This window comes from Chanodichthys erythropterus, chromosome 10, assembly GCF_024489055.1.
Source record: "Chanodichthys erythropterus isolate Z2021 chromosome 10, ASM2448905v1, whole genome shotgun sequence".
NCBI classification, from domain to species: Eukaryota; Metazoa; Chordata; class Actinopteri; order Cypriniformes; family Xenocyprididae; genus Chanodichthys; species Chanodichthys erythropterus.
Genome location: NC_090230.1, coordinates 43,711,717 through 43,724,392, shown reverse-complemented (window position 1 = coordinate 43,724,392; position 12,676 = coordinate 43,711,717). Strand labels below are relative to the sequence as shown.

The following is a 12,676-nucleotide window of genomic DNA, read 5'->3' as shown; positions in this document are numbered from 1 at the left end:
GTGGTATTTTACCTTGCTACTATTAGACCTACCTGAAAAAATATATAGCATTGTTTTATTTGTATCTTTATATATTTTTACCGTGGTATCGACTTTGGAATCGAATATTGTGCACTTGTGATGGTATTGGTACATACCTATTTGTTACTAAAGATTTTTAAGTATTATAGTATGTTTTAATAAAGCTAAAATGTTTTAAAAAGCTATAAAAGGCTAAACTATTCCACATTTGACTCCTATTTATATTATTAGAAGAGTTTCCTTTCTGTTGTCTATCTGGTCAAGGTTTATAGTGATTTTAAGAAGTAATTAGTAATGAGTTTAATTATTTATTGAGTAATTAAATTACTTTTCAGACAGAGTAATTAGAAAAGTATTTTAAATACTACATTGATGATGTGATTGGGTAAGTTACTTCAAAAAAGTAATTACTAAACACTGATACAGACACCAAGTTGCTAGCCTTATGCTAACATTTGTTTTGTAGGTGTACAATGATCAATAGAGACTCCTGTCTCTTCAAACATTTGCGTAACAGGTTTTATTGTCATGTAATAGAAATTCATGTAATTTACTTCATTTGTTTATTACTAACCCTAAATATCTTCGTTGGTGCTCTTGTGTCATCCCACAATCTTATATCAGCAATGTTTAACAATTTTCGAGTTGGTACAACTTCAGGTGGTAATCTGTTGCACTTTTCCAAATTGGAAGTTGATTGGTTAGCATGTGGCTAAGCTAACAACTTGATACTTTACACAAATATGGGATGAAATAGTATTTTAATTAGTAATACTATTTTATAGTTATACATTTCAGGATACTTTCCAATATTAATATGTTTATTATCGTTGTTGTTTTATTTTCACTGGGGTTGTCATGCATTTTGGGATTGCCTCGTTTCTGAAACATATACACGGTTCTGCTTTCATTTTGACCAAATTGAGATATAAAGCAACATGATTTTGCTGCCTACTGTTCTTATTGTTGTCTAGGTAGGCAGCACACTAGCTTTTGGAACAGAGCTGTAATCCACCCTCAAAAACAGCTGGGTTGTATTCTGTCTTGTTTGTGTTTACAATGTGTTTGTATGAGCTTACAATGTGAGATGTTATTGTGTTGTATGTCCTCTAATTGTGTTTGTTGCGTTGTGTAACTGTTTTCGTCCGGGGGATAAACAGAATGGCATGCTTTTCCCACAATACGTAAGTCGAAATGTTGAGTTGAACTATTCTCTGAAACGCATGAGATTATTAACCACCGCCACCACCTTTGCTTTGGTCACAATTTATGACCTTTGTTTGAGTGACCAAAATTGCACTGAAACCCATGAGCTGATCTAACCACACATTATCTCAGCATGGCTGACAGATCTCTTCCTCCTCTACCCTTCCCTCATCGAATTCATTTGTTTATCGCCATCAGCAAACAACTGTAGACATTTTGGCGTGAATCAATGGGCTTGTGTTTTCAGTGGAGGGTTTACTGGACAATGTGCAAATTCTAATACAAGGTACTCCAAATGTTTGATTCAGATCCATAACGTGACTTGGTAAATGTCTGATGGAAACACTTCCACTGGAGAGATATTTCTTTCTTAAACAGGATGTTTTGAGCTGGATTTATAAGTACATCAGCATGATTTAGTCACGTTAACTCCTGCAGAGTTAAATGTTTCTGTAGGTGGTGTTTCTCCTAAGACTGCTGTATAGCTGATCTGTTTGCTTACTCTAGATACAAGTTTACTATTACCGTTTGCATCTTAGCTGAGATTCCGTAAATCTGTCAGCATATTTATCTCTCATTATCTTGAGATTCATTTCAGTTTGTTCTGATTCAGTGTGATTTACACAGAAAAGCACACAAGATTGAGGTTTACATTTCTAAAGGATCCATTTTGGCTGTAAATCAAATTATTTATTTATGAAATGTATAACTGTGGCTCTATGTTCAGATAGGACCAACAGTGTACAGAACATTTGTAAAATGTTGCTGTCAAATGATTTAATCGCGATTAATCTCATCACGATTAATAAAAGTTTGTGTTTACATAATATGTGTGTACAGCGTATATTCAATATGTATATATAAATGCACATTTAACATTTAACAAAATGTGTGTGTGTGTGATTATATATATATATATATATATATACCCCCCAAAAAAAGGTTTTAAGCCAGTAATTTATATATTTTGCTATAGTGTGTCAATAGGAAATATCCGTTCACATTTCCAAACATTCATTTTGCCATTAATTGTAATAATCCAGTGAGATTTTTGAATACACAATAAGACTGATAACAGCCGGTGCTCCACATGGAGATCAGAGCTCACCATCATCGAATCCGTCTGTGATTACATGAAGAAACAGATGAAACTGAGACAAACTAAATCCAGAAGAACTGTGGCCGTGTCTCCAAGAGATTTTAAGAAACCTGCCTCCAAAGCTACCTGAAAAATGATGTTCTGAGAAGAACTGTTTTAAATGCAAAGGGTGGTCATACAAAATATTGTTTTGATTTAGTTAATTTAAGTTACTTGATAAATAAAATCTATTTATAACAGTATTTTTTAAAAACATCCTCACTTTACAGCATTTAAAGTGCCTAAAACTCTCCACAGTACTGTATCTTTGCAGGCAGGTTTTGATATATTTTTGATATAATTTTAATATATTTTTATATATATACACACACAGTGGGTACGGAAAGTATTCTGACCCCATTAAATTTCACTCTTTGTTATATTGCAGCCATTTGCTAAAATCATTTATGTTCATTTTTGTTCCTCATTAATGTACACACAGCACCCCATATTGACAGAAAAACACAGAATTGTTGACATTTTTGCAGATTTATTAAAAAAGAAAAACTGAAATATCACATGGTCCTAAGTATTCAGACCCTTTGCTCAGTATTTAGTAGAAGCACCCTTTTGATCTAATACAGCCATGAGTCTTTTTGGGAAAGATGCAACAAGTTTTTCACACCTGGATTTGGGGATCCTCTGCCATTCCTCCTTGCAGATCCTCTCCAGTTCTGTCATGTTGGATGGTAAACGTTGGTGGACAGCCATTTTTAGGTCTCTCCAGAGATGCTCAATTGGGTTTAAGTCAGGGCTCTGGCTGGGCCATTCAAGAACAGCCACGGAGTTGTTGTGAAGCCATTCCTTTGTTTTTTTAGCTGTGTGCTTATGGTCATTGTCTTGTTGGAAGATAAACCTTCAGCCCAGTCTGAGGTCCTGAGCACTCTGGAGAAGGTTTTCATCCAGGATATCCCTCTACTTGGCCGCATTTATCTTTCCCTTGATTGCAACCAGTCATCCTGTCCCTGCAGCTGAAAAACACCCCCACAGCATGATGCTGCCACCACCATGCTTCACTGTTGGGACTGTACTGGACAGGTGATGAGCAGTGCCTGGTTTTCTCCACACATACCGCTTAGAATTAAGGCCAAAAAGTTCTATCCTGGTCTCATCAGACCAGAGAATCTTATTTCTCACCATCTTGGAGTCCTTCAGGTGTTTTTTAGCAAACACCATGTGTGCTTTCATGTGTCTTGCACTGAGGAGAGGCTTCCATCGGGCTACTCTGCCATAAAGCCCCGACTGGTGGAGGGCTGCAGTGATGGTTGACTTTCTACAACTTTCTCCCATCTCCGACTGCATCTCTGGAGCTCAGCCACAGTGATCTTTGGGTTCTTCTTTACCTCGCTCACCAAGGCTCTTCTCCCCCGATAGCTCAGTTTGGCCGGATGGCCAGCTCTAGGAAGGGTTCTGGTCGTCCCAAACATCTTCCATTTAAGGATTATGGAGGCCACTGTGCTCTTAGGAACCTTAAGTGCAGCAGAATTTTTTGTGTGCCTTGCCACAATTCTGTATCTGAGCTCTTCAGGCAGTTCCTTTGACCTCATGATACTCATTTGCTCTGACATGCACTGTGAGCTGTAAGGTCTTATATAGACAGGTGTGTGGCTTTCCTAATCAAGTCCAATCAGTATAATCAAACACAGCTGGACTCAAATGAAGGTGTAGAACCATCTCAAGGATGATCAGAAGAAATGGACAGCACCTGAGTTAAATATATGAGTGTCACAGCAAAGGGCCTGAATACTTAGGACCATGTGATATTTCAGTTTTTCTTTTTTAATAAATCTGCAAAAATGTCAACAATTCTGTGTTTTTCTGTCAATATGGGGTGCTGTGTGTACATTCAGGGGGAAAAAATAAACTTAAATGATTTTAGCAAATGGCTGCAATATAACAAAGAGTGAAAAATGTAAGGGGGTCTGAATACTTTCCATACCCACTGTATGTATATGAATATATATGTGTGTGTATGTATACATATTATGTGTGTATATATATGTCGTATATTTCTTAAATGTATAAATGTAAGCGTGTGTGTTTATATATACATATTATACACAGTACACATATATTACGTAAACAGATTTATTTTGGATGCAAGTTAATCGCGATTAATCGTTTGACAGCATTATTTTACTGTTTAATATATTTTAAAATGTAATTTATTGATTACAAAGCAGATTTTTTTTTTTTTTTAGCCATAACACATTACTTTTTAGTCTTTGGTGTCTCATGATCCTGCATAAATCATTCTAATATGCTGATTTGCTGCTTAGGAAACATTTCTTATCAATGTTGAAAACAATTGTGATTGATGTTTAAGGACACATTATACAATATTTTCAGGATTCCTTAATAGAAAGTTCAAAAGCAACAGCATTTATTTGAATGTTTTCTTGTAACAATGTACAATTATTTCCTGTCACTTTTGTTGAATTTAAAGGGAAAATGAGCATGAGCAATTAAATATCTTAAATGTAATTACTTTTCTCCATCAAAGCTATATATACACCAGCACAGTAAAGGTTGTTATGACATCTAAACAATCTTCTCTGCATTTTCTGAAGTTGTCATAGTTCATGGATAAATAACCTTGTGTTCGATAAAAATGTTTATTTAACAATTCATTGGTCATTTGGTTACCATTATTGAATTTAGGAGGCCGTTCAGAGGAATGGGGCACCAGTGGAAATAAAAGTGTGTCTGTGGCTACCGAAGGTCTTATTGAGAATCTCACAGCTCCTTCACAAAGAGCTTCTCTCTTCCACCAGAGCCTTGCACCTGCAACTAATCACTCTGCCTTCAAAGAGGACACACACACACTGTTTCTCGCTCTCTTCCTCTTTATCTCCTTGCGTATATATTCCTGTTTTGATGCTCTGTGTGTAAAGACATCTCTAATGTTTCCCAGATGTGAGCGACTCTCCATGAAGAGAGAAAGCTGAAAATGACTGAAGTATCTTTTGCTAATTAATAATAATAATAAAAATGAAAAAAAAAAAAGCATTATGTTAATCCACTAGCACAAAGTTGCCTTTGTTCACTGAGCGCCATATGTAAATGTGGAAACTGAGATGGCGTGTCTGGGGCAGTTGTGATCTCATGGCTGCATGAGTGGAAATTTCTCACTTAAAGGTGTTCAAAAGAATCGTTCTTTTATGCTAAAAAAAACTGACTATGTTTTACCTGTGGTATTTCTGTTCTAACATCGAATGTTTCCTCCTAGGCTCCCTCTGTCATGGCCTTCCCTGCCACAACGCCCACAGGAATGATGGGATACACAATGGTGAGTGGAAACTGAGGATTTATGCATTACTCACTCATCAGTGTCAGAAGTATTAGCCTTTCATTCCTGTATATTCAGAGACTGCAGTGATGCTGTCAGTCCCCACCGGTGTAGTGTGGGTGTGCAGAACACGATGAAGGGCTCTCTAGAGCTCCAAGCACCTCTTCATTGAGTGCAGGTCAACGTTACAGAGACTTTTTTTCCTCAGTGTTTTATTAATCATGTTAGCGTGGTTTTCTGCATTGCTCCATGAGCCCTTAGCTTTAAGAAAAAATATGGGCATCAATGAGTGTTTCACATGTTCTTGAAAAGCATTTTTCCAAAGTGTAAAGGCCCGTTCACACCAAGAACAATAACGATAACTATAACTATAACGATAACCAGTGTTGGGGGTAACGCATCACAAGTAACTTGAGTTATGTAATCAGATTACTTTTTCAAGTAACTAGTAAAGTAACACATTGCTTTATCAATTTTTCAAATAAGTAATGCAAGTTACTTTTTTCACATTTATTGACTGACAGCTATACTGTCCTCATGTTGAGATAAATAAAGTGTAGAGGCGTTGTGTGTGCTGTGTGAACATGATGGTTATTGTAGTTCTAGACTAAATGTGAACATGCATTTACTCATCTCACTTACACGAAAACATTCAGTATTCTTCAAAATGAATAAAAATGAAATGCAATTTCAGAATTTTGAGCAAACTTGTAATTAACTATATTAAATTACACAAATATACTTTATGTATTTAATCTCATTGTATTAACCAGTGTCTCTGCTGCTGCCCTTCATTTATCTAATTCAACCATATAATAATAAAAATACTTTAGATTAGATTTAGAAATAAGAGTGTTGAACTTTCTTCTCCTGTGTCTTATTCTTCTTCATCAGAATGGCAGCACAGCTGCAAGGTTTGTTTGAGCTGCGCCCTCTACTGTACAGGCATAAATATGCATTTCATTCAGCCTGAGTCTTATTCATTTCACTTTGGGTGTGAAAGGGCCTTTACATTTGCCTAAAATATAACTTTTTTTGTTGTTATTAAAAACAAGCAAGCCCAGCCCAGGTGAGAAAAAGTAACGCAAAAGTAATGTAACGCATTAATTTTCATAAAAAGCAACTAAGTAATGCAATTAGTTACTTTTTTAGGGAGTAACGTAATATTATAATGCATTACTTTTAAAAGTAACTTTCCCCAGCACTGACAGTAACTATATTTGCGTCCACACCAATGAACAATGAATGGTCTGTTTATTCTAAGCTCACATGCTGTGGTTTCAAAGTGTTTAAAACATGTTTTTGCTGTTCTTGTTGCATTTACATGGCTTTAACCAGCAAATGTCCTCAGCATGCTATGTTTCCAGTGAATAGCTAGTGTAATTGATCTAATCAAAAAGTGAATTTAACTGATGAAATCAATATGGTGGAATAAAAACAATGCCTAGTCTTTTTCACTGCAATGTCAAAGGAAGCTAGACAATTTTGTTGATAAAATTTTAAAATGTTTGTTTGCTAGTCTGACATAATGATCTTGTCGTTAATACTTCTCACCATTTATTCTGAGGGTATGACCGATTGTTTTCCATATATCCATTTTTTTTTTTTTTTAAAGTAACCTTGAAAAGGGGGTTTGACTTGTCAAACCATGGTAGCTTTTTCTCCAACTCGGTGATTAACTTCTCTGCAATGTTGTCTGCCATTTTAAATGCACAAACCCTTAAATTAGAATGGATTCTAATTGGCTGTCAGTGTTTTATCATTCAGCAGTTATCGTAAAACAATCGCTCTGAAAGTGATCCCAACGATATTGCTTCGTTTTAGCTGTGGTGTGGACTCTGCTATTCTTTTACATTTACGATTAATGGTTTTTAGGACTATATATTTATTGTTCTCTTTATAGTTATCATTCTTGGTGTGAACGGGTAGTCTAGAGGTTGGTTGGTTGTTTGTTTACTTATTAAGCATGAGAGGGAACCTATGTTCTAATTCTGATATAGCTCCTTATAATACATAATTATATATTTTATATAATTGTTTTAATATTTATATATTTTTATGTAATATTTAAGTTTTATTTTTAATAAAACAATTTGTATTTATTATTGTTGTTATAGTTATATTTTAAATTATAATTAAATTATATAAATTAATTATGAAAGAGGACCCATGTTCAAATCTTGATGTAGCACTTAATAATAATTACATATTTGTAATTTTATTTTTAATTAAAAATATTCAGAAGAAGAATATTGTTCTTGTTATTAAGAATAAAATATATTATAATTAGATCATTTAAGTTTATATTTTAAATTATAATAACATTTAATTTCTTATTCATTTTGTATCAATGTTAAAGGCTCAGGGAAGGAGAATGTTAACTGTAACTTTAATAATAAACATAAAGAACAAAACGAAAGTAAAGCAGCAGCCCCTCAAAGATGACTACCGCATAAACTAAACCAAACCAGCAACACAAAGTCCAGACCTGTTCCTCTCTTGTCTTGCACGGTCATCACTCCCCCTTTTATCCTTCAGGAGAACCTCAGTGGGACTCGAGACCTCGCTCTGTTCCCATAGCCCCATGCTGCTTGCTGCAAATTTATTTTTTTATTGCATTTAAATCCATTTTCTGAGGGGGCATATGGACATGATGCTGTCTATAATCATCACGGAATCTTTCTTGACTCATCCCTTGATTTAGAGTTTTACATTATATTCAGTAATAGAGGTTGAATAAGCCATACAGGTAAAGCAGCGCAGGCCGTGTTTAATGGTTAAAAGAGAGGAAGGCACTCTGCAAATGACGCTTTTCAATAACAGCATCTGCACTTACATAACTGCTATTATGACTCATCCTGTTTGGATTCTTCATTCCAAATACTGTAACTACCTCAGTTTTTTTCTGTTAAAGTTAGAACTAATGTCGAAAAATGAGTTGCTCCAAAAAAAACCTAAAAAAGTTTCTATGTGTAACTTCGCTGCGTGTCATGTAGCTCAGGTGGAGTTAAACAGTAACTTCAGTCTGATCAGATGAGAACACTAGGTTCAGACTGGCTCACATTCCTCTGCTGAGTTTCAGTACTGTCAAACACAATGTCAACCAGATGCTAACACTCACAAAAAGTCATGACAAGTATTGCGCATTGCTCACTTGGTTTCTATTTCTGTTTCTTTATCCCTTTAACTTTGGTTTTATTTTCTTTCTAGCCCCCTCAAATGGGCTCCATGAACATGATGACCCAGCCCACCATGATGTATACGCAGCCTGTGATGCGGCCGGCCAATCCCTTCGGCCCAGTCTCAGGGGCACAGGTATGACCTCACACACAATAAGGTTACAAATCAAATTCGGAAGCCTTAAGGTGTGGTCACATTTACCATTGCGTATTTTCCCTGACACAATCCAGTCATTTCAATGGAAATTCACGAGATCTGGGATTTCCAAAAGATTTCCCCGATGCAGATTTCACAAATTTGCCTCTTTGCCCAACATAAAGTTGCTTGGTTTGAAAGTGATTTCTGCTTGATCACTAGAATACCTTTTTGTCCATGAAATTTTGCCAGAATTTTGGTAATGTGACCACACCTTAATCCAAAGTTGGTGTCCAAACTCGGCCCTGGAGGGCCACTGTCCTGCAGAGTTTGGGTCCAAGTTTCTAGTACGCCTAGTAAGATTAGCTGGTTCAAGTGTGTTTAATGGGAGTTGGACCTCCATGAGCAGGGTTGGACACCCCTGCCTTAATCCAATCATATTCGCCCATTTTAGAGCACGGTAGTTATCCATAGGTCTCCGCTGTTTTTGCATTTATCCAGCCCCATGATCCTTCTTGGAATAGAGCCATCAGCTCAACCCTGACTGATCATGCTCTATTCTAGAAGCTGCTCAAGTACGGCAGATGCTTTATTCAGAATGTGCTCTAGTTTGTTCACCCTCATGTGCCATCGCAGCGCTGTTCTGAATATGAAAGCTAGCATGGTGGCCTTCACACATGTCTGGGGAAGCATATGTATTCCACACTCACACCTAATTCTCAGCTCGAAATACATATAGTGCCCCCCGCCACCCCTGCTTCATATCTGTAGTAGTGTTAGTGCTGGAAATCGGTACCGTCCTGCAGAACGAGTTGGATTTTAGTGGTTAGCAAACACCCTCTCTCCTTCTGAACCTCTTTTTTTATTCTCTAGCCTGTCTGGCTCTGAGTTTTCCTCTTGTGTGTATGTGTGTGTGTTTGTGTCTGAGTGTTTCCTGGCTGTACTCGGACCCCTTCAATCTCTCTCGTTCTTTCTGAACTAGCTCTCTACAGCCTCTAGTCCTTCCAGTTCAAGTCCTCTCAGAGCTCCGGGACAGGACCCTTTTGCACAGCTGTCTTTGAAGGATTTCCTTTAGAGCGTCTTTAGGTACAGCATGTCTGCTGTGTGTGAGTGTGTGTGATCTGCAGTTTCTTGCTTTATAACAGTGTTTCTATTGTCAAAACTCTTACCCCTGTTTTTCTCCATGTGCTGCAATAGTACTGTTTGTATATCCATCATTATGATGTGATTTCTAACGGTTCAGCTTATGTTGAAACGATCTTCCTTTAAACAGAGCCATTTTTACAGAGCTTTTGAAGTTCATTTACAAATCATGCATGATTTTGTTCTTTTTTACCTTGTGATTTAAAGGGGTCATATCATGTGGAGTTAAATGTTTCAAGTTCTTGATGTAATCGAAGTAACGACAGATCTTTTATTCAGTATTGTGATTGGAGAAGTCTGGAATGCATCACCAGAGAAACAGAAATGATACTTTCAATCCAGTCGTATTTATGTTGCACATTTCAGTGAGAATTTTTTTAATTTGTCGGAATGTGATGCAGTCTTTGCAAAGAGGCTGATATCAATATTGTTCGAGCTAATCAAAAAAGTTTTTTTTTTTTTTAAATGAGCATAATGCTAAGTTAGTATGCTAAGCTGTTAGCTTGCTAAGAAAAGGAAAAGTTTCTTTTTTAGCTTTGGGGTCAACATTGATTGAGTGCTGTTGCTCATTTTACATGTGAAGGGGGTGTGTCTTAAAGGCACAGCAGTAAAGCCCAAAGTATACTTAAAGGGTTAGTTCACCCAAAAATGAAATTTTTGTCATTAATTACTCACCCTCATGTCGTTCCAAACCCACAAGACCTTTGTTCATCTTCGGAATACAAATTAAGATATTTTTTTGATGAAATCCGAGAGGATTTTTATCTTACCACATTCAAGGTCCAGAGAAGTAGTAAAGACTAAAAATAATTAACATGACTATCTACAATCAGTATTGGCCGACTCTGTTCACGTGAGCAGCACGACACATGCGTGTGATGCTGATGCAGGAGCCGGCCAATACAGAGTCGGTGTTCTGATGTAGAACACGGAAGCTCTGCAAAGTTTCTTCAATGTTAACTGTGTAGGAGACTGACAGGCTAGGGAGGAAATTGTTGAATAACGTTGTTGTTTTTGTTTTGTTTTTGCACAAAACTTTTCTGGACCTTGAATGTGGTCATTTTGTTGGTTTCTATGGGAGATAAAAAAAAAAAAACTCGGATTTCATCAAAAATATCTTAATTTGTGTTCTGAAGATGAACGAAGGTCTTGCGGGTTTGGAACAACATGAAGGTGAGTACTTAAAAACAGAAATGTAATTTTTGGGTGAACTAACCCTTTAAGGTTTGATGTGAACCCCTGGCGTATGTGAACAGCTGAATTTAATGCCTTCCAAAGTACATTCATTTCTTAGCACAGGTGTTCGACACGTGCATTAAGTTTTGTTCTTGTGTAGTGTCTTTGCTATTTCTCTCTAGATAAAAATGTGATGCTGTCTTTATAGTCTTAAAATATAGTTGTGTGTGTCTCAACCCCCTTCCACAAGTGCTTGTCAACTTGAGCTTCTGTTGTAGATTGTGGCCTCCAGCAGTTTGTTGTTGCCATTATTTTGTCATCTCGTTTCTTTTTCGGCTGTGAAGCAATGACCAGGGACAGAGTTGCCACCTTGTGGACAAATTGGTGCAAAAAAAAATGTTAAGGCACATGTGCAAGCTAAGTGTACAGTATGTACGAATCTGATTGTGCATGTTTGATGCATTAGTAAAATGTTCAAATAAAACTGTGGAAAATGTGACATGACTCCTTTAAATTTTAATCATTTTTGAGTTGCAGCTTCATATACTCATCTCATCATTGATTGGCTGCTTTACTTGACATATTTGCATATTCATTTTGTGACTTTAAAGTTAGGATATTCAGTCAGTCATCCAACAAACATCCAAACATATTGTCCTGGACACTATTATGTCATAGTGTTTCTGTTTATCATAATGTGTTAAAATCAAATGTCAGATATACAGAAACAAGTCGTGAAATGTCTCTCGACTGCATCAGTAAAATGTGTTTCTCTGATTCCAGATGCAGTTCATGTAGGTGAAGAGGGTCGACGCTTCCCAAGGATGAATTATACGGCAAATCTCAAACCTTTAATCTCTCTCCAGTTGGCTGTTTGACTCTTCAAGGAGAGTTCTGCCCCAGTACAAACCTGTACAGAGGGAGGGGTGGGAGGGGCATTCTGGGATATGATGGGTGGGGTTGGGAGGGGTAAGACTCTGTTGCCCAAATATGGAGGACACACGCTCATTTTGTAATTTGTCTAACGCGGTAACGGTTATTGTACCGCTCTGCATCTGTAACGAAACACAAGGGTGTTGAGAGAGCGTGAGTGCAGGAATGTGGTGGGTTTTCACACAAACATGGCTTCACTTTTTTTCCATGGAATGGCAAACCGGGGGATCGGGGATTTGGGTGGAGTTCTGTCTTTATCCGATCATCAATCAAGCATTACCTGATTTAACCTTCTCCAATTAGAAATTCTAACATTGGTTTCTATTATTTCTATTTTATTTTATTTTTTATGTTATGACATTTGCAGTAGACATTCCTTGTGTATTTTCTGTATTTATTTATGATTTACCCACTGAGGACATGAAAGAAATGAGTAATCTTTTTTTTTTTTTTCT

General features: G+C 36.7%; 1 protein-coding gene across 14 annotated transcripts in view; it reads left to right on the top strand.

Moving 5' to 3' along the window:
• Positions 1–12,228, top strand: part of picalma (phosphatidylinositol binding clathrin assembly protein a) — a 55,112-nt gene extending 42,884 nt beyond the window's left edge. For 7 of the 14 annotated variants that reach the window (XM_067397833.1, XM_067397838.1, XM_067397836.1 and 4 more), the window contains 4 exons: positions 1,182–1,205; positions 5,595–5,654; positions 8,865–8,969; positions 12,072–12,228. In XM_067397833.1, the coding sequence (XP_067253934.1) occupies positions 1,182–1,205; positions 5,595–5,654; positions 8,865–8,969; positions 12,072–12,086 (204 nt within the window). In that variant the 3' untranslated portion in view covers positions 12,087–12,228. Of the gene's footprint in view, positions 1–1,181; positions 1,206–5,594; positions 5,655–8,864; positions 8,970–9,951; positions 10,056–12,071 lie in introns of all 14 variants that reach the window. The other 7 variants (XM_067397840.1, XM_067397839.1, XM_067397837.1 and 4 more) reach the window with 2 other exon arrangements.
• Positions 12,229–12,676: the final 448 nt, after the last annotated feature.